Source organism: Apodemus sylvaticus, chromosome 22, assembly GCF_947179515.1.
Source record: "Apodemus sylvaticus chromosome 22, mApoSyl1.1, whole genome shotgun sequence".
NCBI lineage: Eukaryota > Metazoa > Chordata > Mammalia > Rodentia > Muridae > Apodemus > Apodemus sylvaticus.
In genome coordinates, this window is record NC_067493.1 from 14,807,137 (window position 1) to 14,828,489 (window position 21,353).

The following is a 21,353-nucleotide window of genomic DNA, read 5'->3' on the forward strand; positions in this document are numbered from 1 at the left end:
ATATAACTTCAGTTCCAGGGGATCTGACACCCTCTTCTGGCCTTCTGTACACATGTGGTGCACATACACACATGCAAGTAAACACTCACACACAACCTTTTAAAAGTAAGAAAAATTTTTACCAGGTACAGTGGTGCATTCCTTTAATTCCAGGATTGGGGGGGGGGAAGGGACTAGGGCCCAGAGGGCAGGGGGCAGGGAGCAGAAGGCAGAGGGCAGGAACCAGAGGGCAGGAGACAGGGGGCAGGGGGCAGGGACCAGGAGACAGGGGGCAAGAACCAGGGGCCAGGGGGCAGGGACCAGGGGGAAGGGGCCAAGGGGCAGGAGACAGGAGGCAGGGGGCAACAGATCTTTGAATTCAAGGCCAGCATGGTCTACACAGTGAGTTCTAAAACAGCGAGGGGCTACACAGAGAAACCCTGTATCAATAAAACAAAACAAAACACAAAAACAAACAAAACAAACAAAATAAAAACCTCTCCCCCCCAAAAAAAAGAAAAGGGATAGATATATAAATTGATAGACAGTTAATTTAGTAAAACTTTAAAAACAATGATAAATCAAACCAATCTTGTATGGGATATTACAGTCTCTGTTACTGCTGCAAACTTATAAAGGAGACAGACTTACACCCGATTCCCAAACATCTCTGGGTGGAACTTTACTGTGCTTACTTGGCTGCTTTATATAACCTGTGCTGGTTAGGGTTTTTTTTAAGTTGTATTTATTAACTATTATTACTGCTTTGTTACCTTGACACAAGCAATGGTTATTTGGGATGATGAAACTTCAATTGAGAAACTGCCTCTATTAGGTTGGCCTGTGGGTTGGTTTGTAAGGCATTTTCTTTTTCTTTTTTTTTTCTTTTTTATATTCTTTGTTTACATTCCAAATGATTTCCCCTTTCCCGGTTCCCCCCTCCCCATAAGTCCCATAAGCCCTCTTCCCTCTACCTGTTCCCCAATCACCCCCCTCCATTTCTCTTGTCCTGGTAATGCCCTACAATGCTGCATCAAGCCTTTCCAGGACCAGGCCTCTCTCCTTCCTTCTTCTTGGGAATCATTTGATATGTGAATTGTGTCTTGGGTATTCAGAGCTTCTGGGCTAATATCCACTTATCAATGACTGCATTCCATGTGTGTTCTTTTGTGATTTGGTTACCTCACTTAGGATGATATTTTCCAGTTCCAACCATTTGCCTAAGAATTTCATGAATTCATTGTTTTTAATTGCTGAGTAGTATTCCATTGTATAAATATACCACATTTTCTGTATCCATTCCTCCACTGAGGGACATTGGGTTCTTTCCAGATTCTGGCTATTATAAATAAGGCTGCTATGAACATAGTGGAGCATGTGTCTTTATTGCATTCCGGGGAATCCTCTGGGTATATGCCCAGGAGTGGTATAACAGGGTCCTCTGAAGTGTCATGCCCAGTTTTCTGAGTAACCGCCAGACTGATTTCCAGAGTGGTTGTACCAGCTTACAATCCCACCAGCAGTGGAGGAGTGTTCCTCTTTCTCCACATCCTCGCCAATACCTGCTGTCTCCTGAGTTTTTAATCTTAGCCATTCTGACTGTGTGAGGTGAAATCTCATGGTTGTTTTGATTTGCATTTCCCTAATGACTAATGATGTTGAACACTTCTTAAGGTGCTTCTCAGCCATTCGAAATTCTTAAGGTGAAAATTCTTTGTTTAGCTCTGCACCCCATTTTTAATAGAGTTATTTGGCTCTCTGGAGTCTAACTTCTTGAGTTCTTTGTATATACTGGATATTAGCCCTCTGTCGGATGTAGGGTTGGTGAAGATCTTTTCCCAATTTGTTGGTTGCTGTTTTGTCCAACTGACAGTGCCCTTTGCCTTACTTGTGAGGCATTTTCTTGTGTAATGATTAGTGCAGGAGGCTGGAGCCCACTGTGGGTGGAGTCCCCCCTGGGCTGGTGGTCCTGGGTTCCGTATGAGACTGGGTTGAACAAACCACAGGGAGCAAATCAGTAAGCAGCATTTCCTGTGGTCTCCACAGAAGTTTCCGCCTCCAAGTGCCTGCCTGCCTTGGCCTGCCTCACTAATGAACTATGATCTAGAAGTGTAAGCCAAACAAACCTTTCCTCTCTAAATTGCTTTGATCATGGTCTTTATCACAGCAACAAAGAGGCAAAGATTCCACAAACTGCCTATAAAAATTAAGAGAAAACCTCTCTGCTTGTTAAAAAAGTGACCAGAAGGCCTGTCTCATCCATAGGTACTTTCCTTAGCACAGGCGCTGACAGTACCTCAGAGGACCACAGCTCAGCAGGGGGAAGGATGTTTCTCCTCCATCTCTCTGTCCCTGTTTCTCAGAAGCCAGGCCTTCAGAGAGGAAAGGTGGGATCTTCAGAGGCCTGGTCCTCTAAGCCCAGGAAGGGAGGAAGGTCCTGCTGGCATGGCTCCTGGACTCCTCCCCTAAGGGAAGTGAAGCCAAATGGCCTCCTGAATTCCAGCTCTGTACTGCTGCTGGAGGCAGCCAGGCCCGGCACAAAGATGGCCTTGTTGCCTTTAAATAATCATTCTCTTCTACCATGGATGGGCAGAGACTGGGCAGCAGGTGGAGTGGAGTATATGGATTCCCAGGCTCATTTCAAAGGCTGTTTTCTTTTAGGGGGTGTATATAAGAGTACTAAATGTACTCTGCAAATGTTCCAGTATTTGCTTTGGCTTTCTGTGTGTGAGTAGGCTAAGAGACACTGTCCGTCACGCTTCGGCAAAGAGGATGGCTTTTCTGAAACCTTGTTATCCTTGCCAAATACGAAGAGGAAAACTTCACACATAGATGTTTGAATACTCACTTCATGAGGCCACTCCATATTTTATAGTCAGAAGACAGATTTGTCAGGAGTGGCGCTCATAATGGTCAATTTAAAGTCACCCCAGCAAGGGCTCAGTTTTGCGAGTCAGCTCAAGTGCCAGGCGGCGACACCGGGGGCCAGGGTGCCTACCGTGTAAATTCTGCAAACACTGACATTGTACAGTCACTGCATGTGCAGCCCCTCTCACTGAGCTGGACACCGCCTGCGTGTTTCCATGGTAACAGCCTTAACCACTTAATTCAGTACTTTTTTTTTCTAGAAGATTAGCAATCATTTTGTTGTTTTAACACCTTGACTTAATGGCACATACCATTCTACTAGAGAATTATTTCAGAAATGCCAAATAGCACTAATGATATATGAATCCAACATTAATTATTTTTTATCTTTAATTGCTTATTCATTTTCACTTAGACATTTTTAAAGACTTAGTAATTTCTCTTATGTGTTTGCCTCCATGTATGTATGTATGTATGTATGTACGCCATGTGCATGCAGTGCCCACAGGGGCCCGAAGAAAATGTAAGAACTACTGGACCTGGAGTAACAGACAATTGTGAGCCACCACGTGGGTGCTGGGAACTGAACCAGGTCCTCTGTAAGAACAGCCAGTGCTCTAACCACTGAGCCACTTCTCCAGCCCCCACTTACCCACTGTAAACAAGTGTTCACTACATTGTGGCACTACAGTAACTGCTGAAATACCTCGGGCTCATGGTTTCTTTTTGAGACAGTTATACGTGCTCAACTCTAGTATATGGCTACATTTTACCAAGAGTTTTCTTCTAATAGGTGGTATTCTTTCTCACATATTAACAACCTAAGGTACTCTAACGGTACACAAGACAGACAGCACCTATATGAAAATGGAAGAAGCAGTTACTCAGAATGTGGAGTACACTGTCTGGAAATTACAGCAATAACACAAGCAGTGGATGTAAGCTGTACTCTGCACAAGCGCTTGCAACTGGACGTCCTCGGAACCCAGCATGAGATGCCTGAGCCTAAGCCTGGCATGTTTCCATGATTTCCCAAGGGCCCGGAGAAGCTCAGAAGGTCCTGGCTTCACATTACAGCGCTGCGGGCCTGGCACAACACTGTCTCTCTGGAGCTCTGAGCGGTAAACCCAGACAGGGAATACTTAATCTCACTGGGTTTTCAAATGAGGACAAAATGAGGCGCTATAAAATGCAGGGCACGTAATATAACCCTTCTGGAATATCGGTCTCATTCTTCCATTTCTCAATATTAAAATGAAAATTGAGACATAAAACACAACTGATTTCTGCAGGGCAGAGGAAACTATGGGAGGCTGGAGAACTGTTGTTAACTACGATCCAGACCACATAAAGAGCTGGGAAAATTCAACACCCCAAACCCAAAACTTCCCATCAGTAAATAAGCCAACGAACTTGGTTGACAGTTCACTGGAAAAGAAAATAAGCGGTCAATAAATAAATACTTGTAAGTGTTCCCCTCACAGCAGGAGCGGCTGTCTGCACTTGATTCTGTGCTGCCAACATTGTCAGTGGGGGAGGGGATGAAGCCCCGCCCCTCCCTGAAGAGCTACAGGCAAATGGCTGCTGGAGGAGGGGGTCCTATTCCTGGGCACTCCTTGCAGGAGTAAATGACACCCCAATCAAGTTCACACATGCAACTTGAAGTAAATGCAGTGGGGCACGGGCAGACAGACAGATGGACGGACAGACAGACAGAGAGACAGAGTCAGACATGAACCCAGGAAGGGGACTTGGTGGGAATGGGATAATAATAGAGTCTAGAATCAAAATGGATGGCATATATGCATGCAATCATGAAAAAAAATTTTAAAAAGTGTTAAACAACCTTGAACACTTGAGGAAACTACCTGGAGTGGCCACCACACTCTAGTGAGGACAACTGTCCTCAGGAAATCTAAGGAGGCGAGGGCGTGGAGGTGAGGGCGTGGAGGTGAGGGCATGGAGGTGAGGGCGTGGAGGTGAGGGCGTGGAGGTGAGGGCTTGGAGGCGAGGGCTTGGAGGTGAGGGGGTGGGGAGATGGGAGTACCTAGTGTGGCAGGAGCAGACACTAGTGTGTGACTATGGAAACCAGGGTGGAGGCTTCTGCTGTGGAAGGGAGGTGATCTCTGAGGCCAATGGAGAAAACCGTTTTTTTTTTTTTTCCAATGGTCTAACGTCTGGTAAGGTATCCCTGCTCCTGTAAATACCTCCCCACTAACATACCACACTTCATATACTCGCACACAGGCAGACACGTAGATGGGGATTAGTTGGGAAGAGGCAGGGGATTAACAAGAGTGTGGAGGGGGGACAAGAGGGAGTAACAGTAGATAAATGTGATCAAGATGCACTGTGTGCACGCATGAGGTGGTTGTTATGAAGCCAATTATTATATAACATTAATTAAAACATTTTCAGAAACTGAAAATAGACCCAGCTGGACCTCTTTTGGGCATATACCTAATACGCTGTCTGTCCTACCTCAGAGATAGAAACCCTCTTGTGTCTCTGGTCACAATAGCAAGGAAGTGGAGGCAGCTTAGATCCCATCACGGATGAATGGGCAATGAATACACGTGGTACACATCATGGTGGCTTGAATAAGCTTGGCTCATGGGAGATGACACTATTAGGAGGTGTGGGCTGTTTGGAGCAGGGGTGTCACTGGGTAGGCTGGCCTTGAGGTCCAAGGCTCAGACTCTGCTCTGTGAGGAAGAAACCCTTTTCTCAGCAGCGTTCAGATGAAGATGTAGAACTCTCAGCTCCTCCAGCCCTGTTTCTGCCTGCACACTGCCATGTTCCCGCCATGATGATAATGGACTGAACCTCTGAACCTGTAAGCCAGCCCCAATTAAATGTTGTCCTTTGTAAGAGTTGCCTTGGTCATGGTGTCTCTTCACAGCAATGGAAACCCTAACTAAGACACATACAGACAATGGAATTTTATTCAGTCATGAATGAAATCATGAAACTTGCAGGAAAATGGATAGAACTGGAAGGTATTATATTGACTGAGGCAACATAGACTTCAAAGGACCCACACTGCATGCTCTCTCTTGGATGTGGACTCAGATTTACATTTTTAAATTCTTTTTAAAGATGTATTTATTTATTATATATAAGTACCCTGTAGCTGTCTTCAGACACACCAGAAGAGGGCGTCAGATCTCATCACAAATGGTTGTGAGCCACCGTGTGGTTGCTGGGAATTGAACTCAGGATCTCTGGGAGAGCAGTCAGTGCTTTCAACCACTGAGCCATCTCTCCAGCTCAACTTTACATTTGTATCTATGTACATTTATGTGTGAGAGCAGGTAGGGGCTGAGAAACTAGAAAGGGCTCCATGAGGTGGGAGTGGGGTGGATTCTAAGGGAGGGGTGAGGGGGGTAACAGAGGCTTTGGTAGGAAAGGGAACAGGGAACACTGTAGGAAGGGGAGAGCATAAGTGGTACGGGGGACTAGGGAGGGTGCGTGGGGTCAATCAACCAAAAATATGCATGTATGAAATCACTGTAAAAAAAAGCCTGTTGTTGCCTTAAATGCTAATTTAATACCATCATTCGGATGACTCTGAAGAGATTACGAGATTATTGGTGACCTAAAGCGGATGATAGAACTTTATCTACTAGAGCTAGACAAATGCATTTTAAGGGCACTGGTAGTCCTATCTTACCCACAAGTCCCAGTTACTTCCATGACAGCAAGTGAGAACTGTAGAGAGCCCGTGGCCAGGTACTCGCTCAGTCTGTGAGAATGGCGCAGGCCTCACCCGACTCTGCTCTCCTCCGTTCACCCACCCCCGTACCTATGTCCTCTCCTCAAGTATTTTCAGTCTCTCACACATCAGAGATGCCCCCTCTCCATGCCTCACTGTCTCTTGTGGCCACGCTCTGGTTGCTTCTTGTCTGACGTATCGGCAGGTGCAAAACCCAGACGCTAAATGGTAGCCATGCCTGTAGTCTTCCCTGCTGAATACTCTCCCTGAAGGCTTCCCTCTCTAGGGTTCCATACCAGTGCCTTGACCCAGTTAGGTTCCAGCACTTTCTCTTAGCTCCTGTGTTCGTCCTTATGCAATGGCCAAAGCACAGTGAGACAATCTACCTCTGACAGTTATGGTCTGGTCCTGATGTTTGGACTTTGATGGGACGCTCCAGCCATAGCTCCTTTGGGGGACAATAAGATATAAAAGTGAAGTGACCTCCGCTCCCCAGCAGAGACTGTTCCCAAACACCAGGTTTGGGGTGAGGGTGGGGGTGGCCAGCTAGTGGTCCAACTAATGAAACTGAGAGAATATAAATTAAACAACGCTAAAGCTCCCACATCTGAAAACTTAAGGTGCATTGGCAAATTAATGAGGTGATGAAAAATTGTACAAATCTGAATCACTAATCTATAAAATTATTTGAAAAAAAAATTTTGTATCAAAATCCCCTTTAGGTTATGTGTAGAAAGTACAGACGCCACAACACCGGTCTCATACTCAGATCTAGGTGCATCCTTCTATATATATATGTAAAATTCAGAATTCCCAACCCTCTGGCTTTAAGTATTTAGTGTGGGGTCCGTTCAGCCTGCGTTTCAGTCTTGTTTGCCCACTATTAGACAGCACACGGGCTACAGTATAAAAGCTAAGGCCAGAGAACTCATGTGCACAGCCAAATGCACAAGCAAGAGGACTTAGTGCTTCTTCAGCAGCTGTCTCTTCTGCGCATGTGTCTAGTGCCCGTCATAAATCCACCCTCTGCAAAGCAAGCATCGCCATCTTCCCCAGTGAAGGGGCATTCCTGACCTTTAGCATTTATTTCTCCTTATCTGCATGTGGTTACTTCCCACTCAGGTCTGCCCTTCACAGGTCAGCTGCCGTTTGATTGGCCAGATGGCTCAGCAGTTAGGAGCACGGGCTGCCTTCCAGAGGATCCTGGCTCACAATGCCCACAGTCTGTGGCTCACAACCGCATGTAACTCTCCTGGAGTCCCTGGGCTCCTGCCCACCCACACACGGTACCCAAATATACACTCAGGCGTACATACATACATACTCAGAAAATGATTTTTTTTAAAAAGTCACATCTTTAAGAACAAACAGAAAAAAGATGTCTTTTAAATTTGGTAACAGAAGAGAGATGCTTGAAGGTAAGATAGCTACCCCACAGCTCACAGCACATGCTCCGCATATCATGGAAAAACCACCCCATCACGGGCGCCGTGGTCCTGCTTTGGCACGCTGCTCTTTAAGTGCTGCTAATCATGATGAATGACAAAAACTTCGATGTGAAAGCGAGGCCCTTAGACCACTTACCATTTATCAGCCAGGAAAAATGTATTCAGCAGCCGAGCATGGTGGTACTCACCTGGAATCCCAGCACTGGGGAGAAAGACGTGAGAATCCAGAGGAAGAATCAGAGGCGAGCTACAGCTTCAGAGGAAGACCCAACTCAAGCATCTAACTTCAGTACTCAACAAACAGCCTGCAGCCAAGAGCTCCCTCACATCCAGTTCCCCGGAGCCGTGGGATCCAGTCTACCCCTTTGCCTTTTCTGTAGTGGTCATGTCCCTTTACCTGTGACCTGGATGTCTTCTAGGGCTTCTGCCAGGTTCCAGCACACTTGGCTCTGGTAGATTTTTTTCCCTTGAAAGGATTTCCTCTCTAGGACCCTATATCGCTGCCCCATTCCAGTCAGCTCCCTGCACTTTTTTTTTTTTTGTTTTGTTTTGGTTTTTTCGAGACAGGGTTTCTCTGTATAGCCCTGGCTGACCTGGAACTCACTCTGTAGACCAGGCTGGCCTCGAACTCAGAAATCCGCCTGCCTCTGCCTCCCAGAGTGCTGGGATTACAGGCGTGCGCCACCACTGCTCGGCTGCTCCCTGCACTTTTAATCTGAACCCTTTAAGGTTTCCCATAATACCCTTCTTCATCCGTTTGCTCTCCCTTTCAGATCTGTTTGTTGAGTGACCATATACATGAGTTGTCTTGTTATTTCTCTAGAAAGATTCTCCTATCCCTGACCTAAAACTGATTCACAGCCTTTCCCACTGTCCGCTGCACAGGTACGGCTTTACTCTGCTTGATAATCCTAATCTACAGAACACAGTCGGGCCTCCGAGTGGCTCCTGTGACCACAGAAACGGAGCATCCTCCCAACTACCTACCGCCATGCCTGCCGTGATACTCTTCTAGCCTTCAACACCTTTGTCCATAGGTTAACCTCGGCCCATCTTGCCCATCTGGATGATGAGGCCACTACTCTTTGGTGACTCTCGGTGACTTTTATGGGCTCATCTCTAAGCTTCGGAACCTGATACGTACCTCTAGCTTTCCCATAAGAAACACTCTGCCTTCTGGGGCTGAGAATTTCCTGAGGATAGAATTTCTATCATCTCTGTATCCTTACACAGTGTCCCAGGTAGGCTTCTGTTGCTGTCATAAATCACTGACCTTAAACAGAGCTGTGGAGGAAACGGTTGGTTTATAGCTTACAGCCCATCAATAAAGAACACAAAGGCAGGCACTCTAGGCACAAACAAGGCAGCATGGACTGATGGAGAGACCATGGAGGACCGATACGCTGCCGTGCAATCTTCTTATACAGCCCACCTGCCTGCCCAGGGGTGGCCCCACCCAACGTGGGCTGGGCTGTCCTGTGTCAATTAAGAAAATGCCCCACAGACGTGTCAACACACCAGTGATTCTGATGGAAGTGATTCTTCACGAGGTTTTCTCTTGCCCAGTGTGTCAAGCTGACACCAGGATTAGCCACCACACACAGCTACTCCAGACCCTCTTTGTCGAACTAAGTGGAAATGACCTCAAAAGTCGGTCTGCAATGGGTTACCCTTTTTATACTTCTTTCACTAATATATTCATTATTCTTAAATGATAGTAGTACTAACCATCCTTTGTATGAGTCTCCTTGCCTCTGCTTTATTTAAGGTCAAATCTTCATCAGTTCCAAACCCCCCCCCCCCCAATATTTCTATTCTTCAAAGGTCTCCCACGGCCTCTTCATGAGCACAGTCTCCCGGTGTTAACATGAGACTGTCACTTAGACCATTTTGATACGGGAAGTGTAGGATGAAGTGGTATCCCACTGGCACTGGGGTCTTCCACCAGTGCAGGCTGAGATCTTTCTTCTTCTTCTTTTTTTTTTTTTTTTTTTTTTTTTTTGGATTTGTTTTTTTCGAGACAGGGTTTCTCTGTATAGTCCTGGCTGTCCTGGAACTCACTCTGTAGACCAGGCTGGTCTCGAACTCAGAAATCTGCCTGCCTCTGCCTCCCAAGTGCTGGGATTACAGGTGTGCACCACCACCGCCCAGCGTCTGAGATCTTTCTAAACACACAGACTGCAGGAAACTTCAAGCATCCCTTTAATGGAATTCATATCTCTCGAAATCCAGGGATACTCCTCAACACTTAGGTACCTTGACACCATTTCAATAGTAGATTACTGCTGGCCATGCTGAAGGACCCTTGTGTATAGACGTGAAGAAACTGACCAGAAAATGTTCAGTTGATGATTCTCTTCTACATGGAAGAGTCCCTTGTAGTTTTGGGATCTAGCTAGATCAGACAGCAACACCGTATCTCAGATCAGAAGGCAATACTGTGTCTTACGGCTCTGGATAACATTCTTACCATTTTCTCCCACTCAAAGCATCTTTACAGACAGCGATGGTCCTCTCAAGCTTTCAGTGAATGTGTGTGGGGAGCAGAAGGTTATAAGAGCCAGCTTATGCTTAGACAATATGGTGCTGCTATGGATATCCACTACAAGTTAGCTAAAAGGTGGCTACACTAGACATGGTGTGTATGTGTGTGGGATGGGTCTGAGTTAGCACAAAATGGCTGACACCAGATGTCTGGAGACCTAAATTAACAGTGATGTACTCAGTGGATAACTGCTTTTAGCAAGTGCCACTTTTGCATGGGTTTTATATAACCATGACCTTGAGGGCAGAGTAGTAGCCTTAGCCAGCCCGCCTCTGTATGTTTTTCTGTAGCCTCGTGTGCCTACTGCCATGAAGCCCATGTGTGCCAGCATGTGTCTGGGTGCCTGCTGGTGACTGTCTGGCCAGAAGCCTTCTTCTGGAGTGAAAGAAATATGTCTCATGAGTCTACAACTGAAGAGCCAAAAATCTCTTTAACCAGCCTGTAATACCAGCACACCTGTAATCCCAGCACTCCAGGAGGCAGAGGCGAGCGGATTTCTGAGTTCAAGGCCAGCCTGGTCTACAGAGTGAGTTCCAGGACAGCCAGGGCTATACAGAGAAACCCTGTCTCAAAAAAACCAAATAAAAAAACAAAACAAACAAACAAACAAAAAACAAACAACAACAACAACAAAACCCCCCAAAAAAAAATCTCTTTAACCTCCCAGTCTTTCTTTAGCCCGGATCATGGGCCTCACAACATGGGTTTGTGGTTGGGTTGCAGCTCTGGACTCCAGGTGACATTCACAACACAGGTCCATGGGTTACGCTAAGTGTCATAAGGTTAAAAATAATCCAGTGAATTCAGAGCATAAGCTGACATTTAAGCCTAGGTTTGTCTAGCTCCAAACGGCAGTGTGTTTCTACAATGTTGAATGAGAAGCTAACTGAAGGAACAAAGTGTATTTAAGTTGGATGATTTGGGATAAGTACTCCTCACTGCTGTGTTACAAGCTCAATGATTTGGGATAAGTACTCCTCGTAGTGTTAATTTAGACAAATTGAGCAAATAAAGGAGGAGATATATTTAGCTAGAGAAACTTGGTTTTCCAAGCAAGGCTGGCAACAGTAGGGATAAAAAGCCCGAGAATATGGAATTTAATGGAAAATCACGCAAAGTGAATGATTAATGACTAAGGGAGCAGACAGAGCCCACACAGGCCACTTATGAAATGGTGACACCAAACACCACAGACACCTCCCCCAAGAGTCTCTGACTGATCGAGCAATGGTCACAACCACAACTGACAACACTGGGTTGTGCGGTGGGGGTCTACCCTCGGTCTATCGCAATCCAGGTAAACAGCCAGGGCTGCCAGCCCCAGAGCGAGGCCAGGGCCACAGTAGCTCAGGGAAGTGGGCTGAGCACCACCTCGTGACTGTCAGGGAGCACCGTGGATCGCAGAGGACGGCACCTCTGTGGTGGACGCTGAAGCTGCACTCCAGACTTGGCAGGCCTGTGTTGTAAACAGGAAGCTCTACAGCTTTCTTCTGTGGGGTTCCCAGACCAGAAGCCTGAGAGTTCATTAGGCCTTAGGGCATTGAGCAGTACTGGGCCTCAGACACAGGTACCCGCTAAAAGGTATGCTTCCTTTATGTCATATACCGCCAGGGCAGCACCATGACACCCGTCCAGCTTCCTCAAATGTCCTGCTACACATCATTCCTAGAGACCCCTAAAGCCCCTCTGAAGTGACAGGACCAGGCTCTCTCCTGTCCAGTGTCCCATGCTCAGGACATGCTATTAGATGCTGATGTCTTTTCTTTGACTTTCTTTGCTTTTATTGTTCTTTTTTTTTTTTTTTCATTTACTATTTTCTCCATGGGAGCCTAAGGTTCCATGTTTTTATAATGATTATTGAAGTCATTTTTCTTTTTCAGACTTGTCAGTTCAACTCTTGTCAATTCTATTCTGTCTTTTCTTTGACTTTCTTTGCTTTTATTGTTCTTTTTTTTTTTTTTCATTTACTATTTTCTCCATGGGAGCCTAAGGTTCCATGTTTTTATAATGATTATTGAAGTCATTTTTCTCTTTCAGACTTGTCAGTTCAACTCTTGTCAATTCTATTCTGTCTGTCTCTGTCTCTCCTTCTCTCCCTAGCACTCCTCCCACCCCCAATCTCTCTCCAGTATTTCGGATTAAATCTAGGACATGCTAGGCAAGCATCCTACCACTGGCTGTCTCCGCATCTCTCTGTCTGTTCCAATGGCAGGGTTTCTCTCCGTAGCTTAGGCTTGGCTCTACCATGCAAGGGCTGGGGTTACAGGAGTATGTCATGAAGCCGGCAGCCTGGAAATAAAACTAAAACCAAGCTCTGGCGTAGAGACTCCATCATCATCATCATCACAGACTACAACTAATTTAGAGGAAGCTGATTTTTTCAGTGGGATTTTGTTGTGGGTTTGGTCTAAAATTGCTTGTATTATGCTAATTTGCTCCTCCTCAAATTACAAGTAGTCCCACAGGTAAGATGGGCACGGGGTGGGGGTGGGGTGTCCCTGCCCCCAGTTGGTTTTGATTGGTAAATAAAGCTGCCAGCAGCCAGTGGCTGGGCAGGGAGGCAGAGGGAGGGGCAGGCAAGATGGAATATAGGTTTTAGTAAGTGATGAGTTGGGATTATGCGAAAGTGTGCCAGCCACGTGGAGGTAAGGAAGTGACCCCACCATTGAGCTGTTTAAGGGATATTTAAATATATACGGCTTCGGGCGAGCATGCGTGCGTGCTGTGTCTTTCTTTCGGGGAACCCAGAACATTGGGGGCAGGTAACGAGGAACGCATTCCGCCCCACCAGGGTGATTTTGAGTAGAGATTAATTGGCTACTACAACAATAAAACTAGAATTACTGGATTCCCTGTAAGTCACCTCTTCTTAGTCTATAATTTTGGCATACAAAGATTTAGGAAAAAATAAAATACAACAAAATCCTGAGGGTCTACTTATATTCTTCTTTGGCTTTCCAGTTATCTCTAACTCAGAACATAGGGCATTCCCTGAGTGTCTAATACCCAGCTACAGGTGCCGAGGGGACAATATATTTTGTAAGATTTATTTTGCTTTTACTTAATGTGTATGTTTTTGTTTGATGCATGTGTGTGCACTGTGTGTATGCTGTGATTGCCAAGGCCAGAAAAGAAAACATTGTTGGATCTCCTGGAACTTATGGTAAGTGCTGGGGGCCAAGCCTCGGTCCTCTTAACCTCTGAACCATCTCCCCGATCCCTGAGGGCATAATATTTATACCACACACCTATGGCTCTGAGGGAGTTCCTCGGCACCACAGCGCCATCCCTGCTTCTATCTTCTGTTCCTTGTAGCGCCTCCTCAGCACCCTAAGCCATGTCAAACACCAGGGACTTGCTCACTCGAGGCAAGCCCCCTGCCACCGAATTACAGCTACAGCCCCGGCTCCTGTTTTGTCCGTTTTGATATAAATAGAAAAACACACCCAAGCAGAGCAGCAGCCTCATACCTGATCAAACTGGGGGTCTTCTCCGCGCTGCAGAGATTTCGTCAATGGCTTTTCCTGCAGGAAAACAGAACATATATGAAATTATGTCGGCTTGTGAACACTGTAAGAGAAATGTCATTACTATTATAATTTTCTCATTCATTTTTTTTCCCTTTATAGAACAAGGGGGTGCCGGTTTTTAACTAAGTTAAAAAGTATTCTTTGCTAGTCTGACCTTAACCTTTCTTCTTTGGATGTTTTAAAGTTATGAATATCTATGTGTGAGTCTATGCCCACAGAGATCAGAAGGAGGTGCCTGACACAGGTGCTCTTAATGAAACCTGGTACTTTGTAAGAGTGGGGCATGCCCTCGACTGCTGAGCCCCATTTCTATCACAAGTCTTTAAGGCTAGCCTTGAACCCTCTAGCTTCCACGGCGATGGACTACAGGAGTGCACCAGCTAGCCAGGCTCCTGATAGCCTCCTCCGCCTACACCTCTCTGCTCAGCATGAAGAACTAACTGACAGTCAGGAAAATGTAAACTACATTCAGAACAAAATCTCCCCTCATACAGGCTAAAATGAATTTTGCCAAAAAAGAGAAAAGACAAGGATGGGTAGACATAAAGAAAAGATGCCCATTGTAAATGGGGGGCGAAAATTAGAGACCTTAAGAAAAATGGTATGGCAACTGCTCAAAACCAAAAAACCAAACCAAACCAAACCAAAAGCCATAAAACCTCACATAAACCAGCAATTCTGCTTTTGAGACTATATAGTAAGAAAGCGAATTCATTATGACAAGGACCATCTGCACACCCATGTTCCCTGAGGCACTGTCCAAGATATCGATCAAGGGATTAGCGTTAATGACTATCAGCGAATACCTGGAGAAGGGAGACGAGTCACTCTGCACAGTGGGACACTAGTCAGCCTGAAAGAGAGAAGATGAGCCCGTCGCCCTCTGGGACACCATGAATGAACCTGAGAGGTGCCATGTCAAGTCTCAGAAGCCGGGCACAGAGAAGGAATTCTGTGTGTGCGTAATAAATAAATATTTACAAGTTATACAAAGAAGCTGATGCTATAATCAGCCCTGGGGTTTTGGTGGAAACCACACACTACCAACTAAGATATTTCTTTTTATTTTTAAATTTTGGTATATAAGGCCTGGGCATAGATGAGTGGCAGAGCTCATGCCTAGCATGCTCAAGGCCCTAGGTTCAACTGCTATATATAATAATAATATAGAATATAATATATAATATTATATATATAATATTAATTATATATAATATTATAATATATAATATATGTTATATGATATAATGTTATAATATATAATATTATATATATATATATTATATAATATAATATATAATATAGAAAAAATAAAACAAACAAAGAAGATGGAAAAACGGAAGGAAGGAAGGAAGGAAAACGGATGGGTGGATAGGTGCTGGGGCTAGAGAAATGGTTAAGACACTGGCTCAACAGTTAAGACACTGGCTGCTCCTCCAGAGAACTGGGATTTGGTTGCCAGTACACATGTTTGGCAGCTCACAATGGGCAGTAACCAGCTCCAGGGGACCTGATGCCTTGTTCTGGCCTCCACGGGCACTACACACACACACACACACACACACACACACACACACACACACACACACACATATGCACGCGCACATCCAAACAGAAATAAAGCTTACAAATAACCTAGTTTGTGTTTTGGGACTCGATAGAAGCAAAGTTGAAAGGCACATGTTTCTAATTCCTTTCATGTAGAAATAAGTCGGTTTACTGGACCAATGTGGAGTTTGCTAGTCCCCCACCTGCCAGGTGGAGCTGGTGAACTGGGCTGTGTGATATGACCGATATAAGAGTTAACTGCAAAAATAGTCTCAGCAGTGACATGCAGACTGCCACTCTCTGCCACCAAGCTGCGATTGTCCCAGGAAGCCTGGCTAACACCCCCCACACACACACACACACACAACATTATGTGGTTACTTAACTTTTCTGTTGTTGGTTTTTTGTTTTGTTTTGTTTTGATATGGCAGACAAAACATATTTTAGAGACTATGAAGTGTGAAGTATGATCTTGGAAATTGTCTTAGTTTGGTTTTTATTGCTGTGAAGAGATATCTTGACCATGGCAACTCTTATAAAGGAAAACATTTCATTGGGGCTGGTTTACAATCTCAGAGGTTTATTCTAGTATCGTCATGGCAGAAAGCATTGTCAAGGTCCAGGCAGACACGGTGCTGGAGGATGAGCTGAGAACTCTACATCTTGACCCAAAGGTGGCCAGGAGACTGTGTGTCACACTGGGCATAGCTTGAGCATAGGAGACCTCAAAGCCTTCCTCCACTGTGATGTGCTTCCTCCAACAAGGCCACACCTCTAATAGTGCCACTCCCTGTGAGCCAAGCTCTCAAACACATAAGTCTCTGGGGACCATACCTATTCAAACCACCACAGTAAGCAACCTGACACACCTGGAAAGAGGGCACCTCAAATGAGGAATTGCCTCCATCAGACCCATCAGACCGACCTGTGAGCATGTGTCTTAGTCAGGGTTTCTATTCCTGCACACACATCATGACCAAGAAGCAAGTTGGGGAGGAAAGGGTTTATCCAGCTTACACTTCCACACAGCTGTTCATCACTAAAGGAAGTCAGGACTGGAACTCAAGCAGGTCAGGAAGCAGGAGCTGATGCAGAGGCCATGGAGGGATGTTTCTTACTGGCTTGCTTCCCCCGGTTTGCACAGCCTGCTTTCTTATAGAACCCAAGAGCACCAGCCCAGGGATGGTCCCACCCACAAGGGGCCCTCCCCACTTGATCACTAATTGAGAAAATGCCTTACAGTTGGATCTTGTGGAGGCACTTCCCCAAGGGAGGTTCCTTTCTCTGTGGTAACTCCAGCCTGTGTCAAGTTGACACAAAACCAGCGGGTACAGCATGTGTGGGGGATATTTCCTAAATTACTAAATGACAGAGGAGGGCCTAGTCCAGAATGGGCAGTGCTATTCACTGGGCAGAGCCTGGGTTCTACAGGAAAGGCAGCTGAGAAAGCCGGGAGGACCGTGCTGGAAAGCACCATTCCGCTGTGGTCTGTTCCAGTTCCTGGCCATGCCTGGTGTTGATGGTGAAGTTGTTCTTTCCCAAGTTGGTATTCATCAGTGCGTTATCACAACAACAGAGAGCCAACTAGTATAGGGATTTTTAAAAATGTAATATCTATATCTATATAAAATAGATATAGAACTGTGTTCTATATCTATATATGTAGGTAGATACATATATGAATAAATGTATATATGTAAATTTTTATTTGGCCAGTGTAAATAAATGTCCGTGAAAAACTTCATATGGTTTTAGCCTACCACACAGACCCATGGCTCCCCACTTCTCCAGTCACAAAGATGACATACACCCAAGGCTGATGCAAGCCCCATCCCTGCCCTGGCTGGCAACCTTCTTGAGCACTGGTCTGTCAGGTGTCTTTATTATCTCAGTCCACACCCCTGAGGTCTCCCCCCAGAGACTTAGGAATTAATGGCCCTCTCTCGTTTGGGGACCAAACTGTGTTCTTATTAACGCCAATCATTTGAAAAGAGGTGTCCATCCGGTCCCACTGACATCCTTGGAGCAACTGTGGGTGAGAATTTCTACTTGGGATTTTGTCTTTTCATCCAGGAGTGAGAGGTCACTTTGTGCCCAACCTACAGGCTGGGTGGAGAGCTGGGCACCTTGTGGTTCCTGCCTCACGGGGAGAAATTCAGTCAGTGGTCCCCTCTGCGTCATTACTGCTCACAGCCCCACCATCGCTCCCTCGGGGAGACCTTTGAAGCCAGCCTCCAACACCAGCTCCATGTTCCAGCTTTCAAGGGTCAAAGCCCCATTGCTCTTCCTTTCCACAGCACATAGTGCAGAGCCACTTGACACTGAGATGTGTCTGTGAATGAAGCTCCGCAGGCCGCTTCTCCCTGACAGAGGCTCCAGACAGGCCTCAGCCGCTATGTTTCAATATTGAAAGGTCCTGGGGTAGAGCAAGGCTTGCAGGACTAGATATAAAGCCCTCCACTTTGTGTGCGCTTATGTGAGCTAAAAATGAAAATGTATATTAATATCAATATATGTGGTGGTTTGACATATGCTTGACAAAGTAGCACTATTTGGAGGTGTGGCCTTGTTGGAGGAAGTGTGTCACTGTGTGTCTGGGCTTTAAGACTCTCTTCCTAGATACCAGAAAGAAGCCAGTCTTCTCTTAGTTGCCTTTGGAACAAGAGGTGGAACTCTCAGCTCCTCCAGCCTCATGTCTGCCTGGACGCTGCCATGTTTTCTGCCATGATGATAATGGACTGAACCTCTGAACCTTTAAGCCAGTCCCAATTAAATGTTGTCCTTTATAAGAGTTGCTTTGGTCATGGTGTCTGTTCACAGCCATAAAACTCTAACTAAAACCTTATATCTATTTTCCAGGTGTAGTGGTGCACATCTTCAATCCCAGCATCTGGGAGGCAGAGGTAGGCAGATCTCTGTGAGTCTGGTCTACATTCAAGTTCCAGACTAGCCAGGGCTACACTGTAAGAGCCCATCTCAATAAATAAATAATAAAATTTTATTGTGAAAAATATTGACAAGATTTACCATTTTAAATGGATAATTCTTACTATCAGTCACCTCTCCTGTCAATTTGATGAGCTCTTTTCGTGTTGGGAGTTTTTATTTCAACCACAACACACACAGGACAGTGATCCTTAGTATCTATGCCTTAAACCCATACATGATGACAGAGCTGGCACCCTGGCTTCTGTGATAGTTTTCTGTGGCTTGGCACTACAGCAACACAAATACTTATTATATATACGTTCAAAAATTGGGAATGCATCAATGTGTGAGACCCAAGGTCAACCCAAAGCAAATGTTGTCACATGTCACACAGGCCACACCTACAGTGGGATTCTCTTCTCACTCCTCCTTAATAGAGGATTCAGCTAGTGTGTGTGTGTGTGTGTGTGTGTGTGTGTGTGTGTGTGCATGTGCCTGTGTCCAGGCCATCCACACTCCAAAGTAATTTTTTACTACAAATGGCGGGAAGCTCACACACACAAGCTCACGCGCTCGCGTGCACACACACACAAGCACACTGGCGTGGTGCTTCATGCTGACACATTTACACACACACACACACAGGAAGGAAGCAATATTCTGCAAACAGCTCAAGCTGATGAAGTTATTGCCACACACAAGAGTCAGGCCCATTAGCTAAGAATGTGGGCTTGGAGCCTCAGAAAATAACATACTGAGTTTTCTTCCTTATCTGCATTTAATCAAATATGCTGTCTTAATTATTTTCTTTGAAGACTTGGATTAGATATCACTTTCCAAATTATAACTCCCTACCCCCACTTTGTTGTCTGTTACTGTGATGGCTAAAGTTAAGTTTTGAATCTGAATTACTGTGCTTAAGAGATCTATAACACAAAAATGCCTCTAACCAAATGCCCCTCTGCCCGAGGACAGGTACTGTCTGGAATGTTGGGCTGTTGGTTATGTAAGATAAGGAGCCTCATGATCTCACTTCTGTAAACAAACTTGGTTGCCCCAATTGCACAGGATGGACCTGATCACATGTATGTGGGAGGTATGTAGGTGGGAAGTATGTCAGGATGTATGCTTGTCCCTGATTGGGTGAAGGTGGGCAGCACAGAGCTTTATGGGGTTTGCCTTATAAGCCTCTGCTTGACATAATTTGGAGCTATACTCTGGGAATCCTGGGTAGGCAGGATTAACATTCCCTGTTCTTCCATACAAAGCGTTTTGTTGGCACCTGCTTTGGCCAGCAGACCCTCCCTCTGATCACATGAATACCCCCACCCCGACAGTCAGAATTCATTACTGAGGGGGGCGGGATACTCCATGACTATGTCCCTGTGCACCTGGAAGATGGCTTTGGTAGAGAATGAACTTGATATTTAAACATTACAAATATCATCTCTGTGGTGTCGGTATGGATCTGTCGGTCTCCCGGGGTCCTGAAAGCAGAGGACATGAAGATGGGAGATGAGTCTAGGGTCTGAGACATGAGAGGGATGTCTTTGGGGTTCCTGTAGAATGAAATGAAGGGCTTGGGGAATGAGCAGTGGATGTGATTGTTGGGGGGCGGGTCATGGGGAGATGGAAAGGGATGTGATGGGGACCTGTGGGAAGTGGAAAGTGAAGACAGGTATGATTAAGATATGTTGTACATGTATAAATTCTAAAGGAAAAAGATTCTAAAAAAGAGAAAGAGTCCAAGGCCAAACTGGATTACATAGTGGGAGCCTGTCTCCAAACAAAAAAAATAATAGAAAGTCTATGGAAGTCCATGCATCTCCTATGCCAAAACTACATCGTTTATACACAGGGCTTGGGGATCTGTGGAGTTGCAGGTTATTTGCAGGTAAAAGGGCTCCTGGAGTCAATCTCTGTGAATCCAAGTCCAGAGAGCTGCATCGAATCAGTCGTGTATGTTTGGAAATGACCGTGTGGCCCGAGATGCTCTGGTCCTCATGGTGTGTGCTTGAATTCTTCATAATCAAACAAACAACTAGAATGCAGCTGGGACATGACCACTTCTTCTTTTTCTTAATTTAAGTCATGCACTGGTTCACTTTGAAGAATGGTATCAGCCTTTCTCTAAACCCACTTCAACAGCTGGCCTGATGGAGCTGCTGTAGACCCGCCCAACTCCTGGCTCCTCCCACCAATGGTAGGCTGTGCCGGACACTTGCTGCCTGGTGTATAGCCAGCTCCCGGAAGTTCTCTGAAGCAGCTTTTCTCCCCTTGAATCTAAGAGCCCCTCAGGGAAAATTCTCTCCTGTCAGAAAGGCTTCTGCAGAGGGACTGGGCGGGGCCCTTCCTTATTACCTTATTTGATATGTTGTTATGGAATTTGCATCTCCCCTCCCCCATCATCCCCCCCCCCTCCTGCCCCCTCTTAAGCACAACACACCTATAAAGTCCTTTGTGTCCATATCTTTCTAATAGGGCAGAGTGGAGCCACACATGTCCACCCCAATTTCAAATAATTTCAGTATTTCCAGCTATCTGTCACTTTACTGTCTTTTCTCGCCAAGTGCTCTGTAATGCCTAAGAAGAGTGGTTGCCAAGCAGGCCAGATGAAACAGGCCAGATCTCAGGTAGAAGTCTCAAGAAGCCTATGGCTCAAAGGCAAACGTATCCTAGGAATTCAAGAAGCACATTCCCACTTCTAGCTTCTTAGTGGATCCTCTCAAATCCCAGCTGAAACCCACAGAGACTAGATTTCAGGAAGCTGGATGGCTGAGAGATAGTGCCTG

General features: G+C 45.6%; 1 protein-coding gene across 2 annotated transcripts in view; it reads right to left on the reverse strand.

Annotated features, from left to right (window-relative positions):
* Positions 1-21,353, reverse strand: part of Fry (FRY microtubule binding protein) — a 393,490-nt gene that overhangs the window by 157,378 nt on the left and 214,759 nt on the right. For both annotated transcript variants that reach the window (XM_052168890.1, XM_052168888.1), the window contains one exon: positions 14,026-14,079. In XM_052168890.1, coding sequence (XP_052024850.1) covers positions 14,026-14,079 — 54 coding nt within the window. The remainder of the gene's footprint in view (positions 1-14,025; positions 14,080-21,353) is intronic.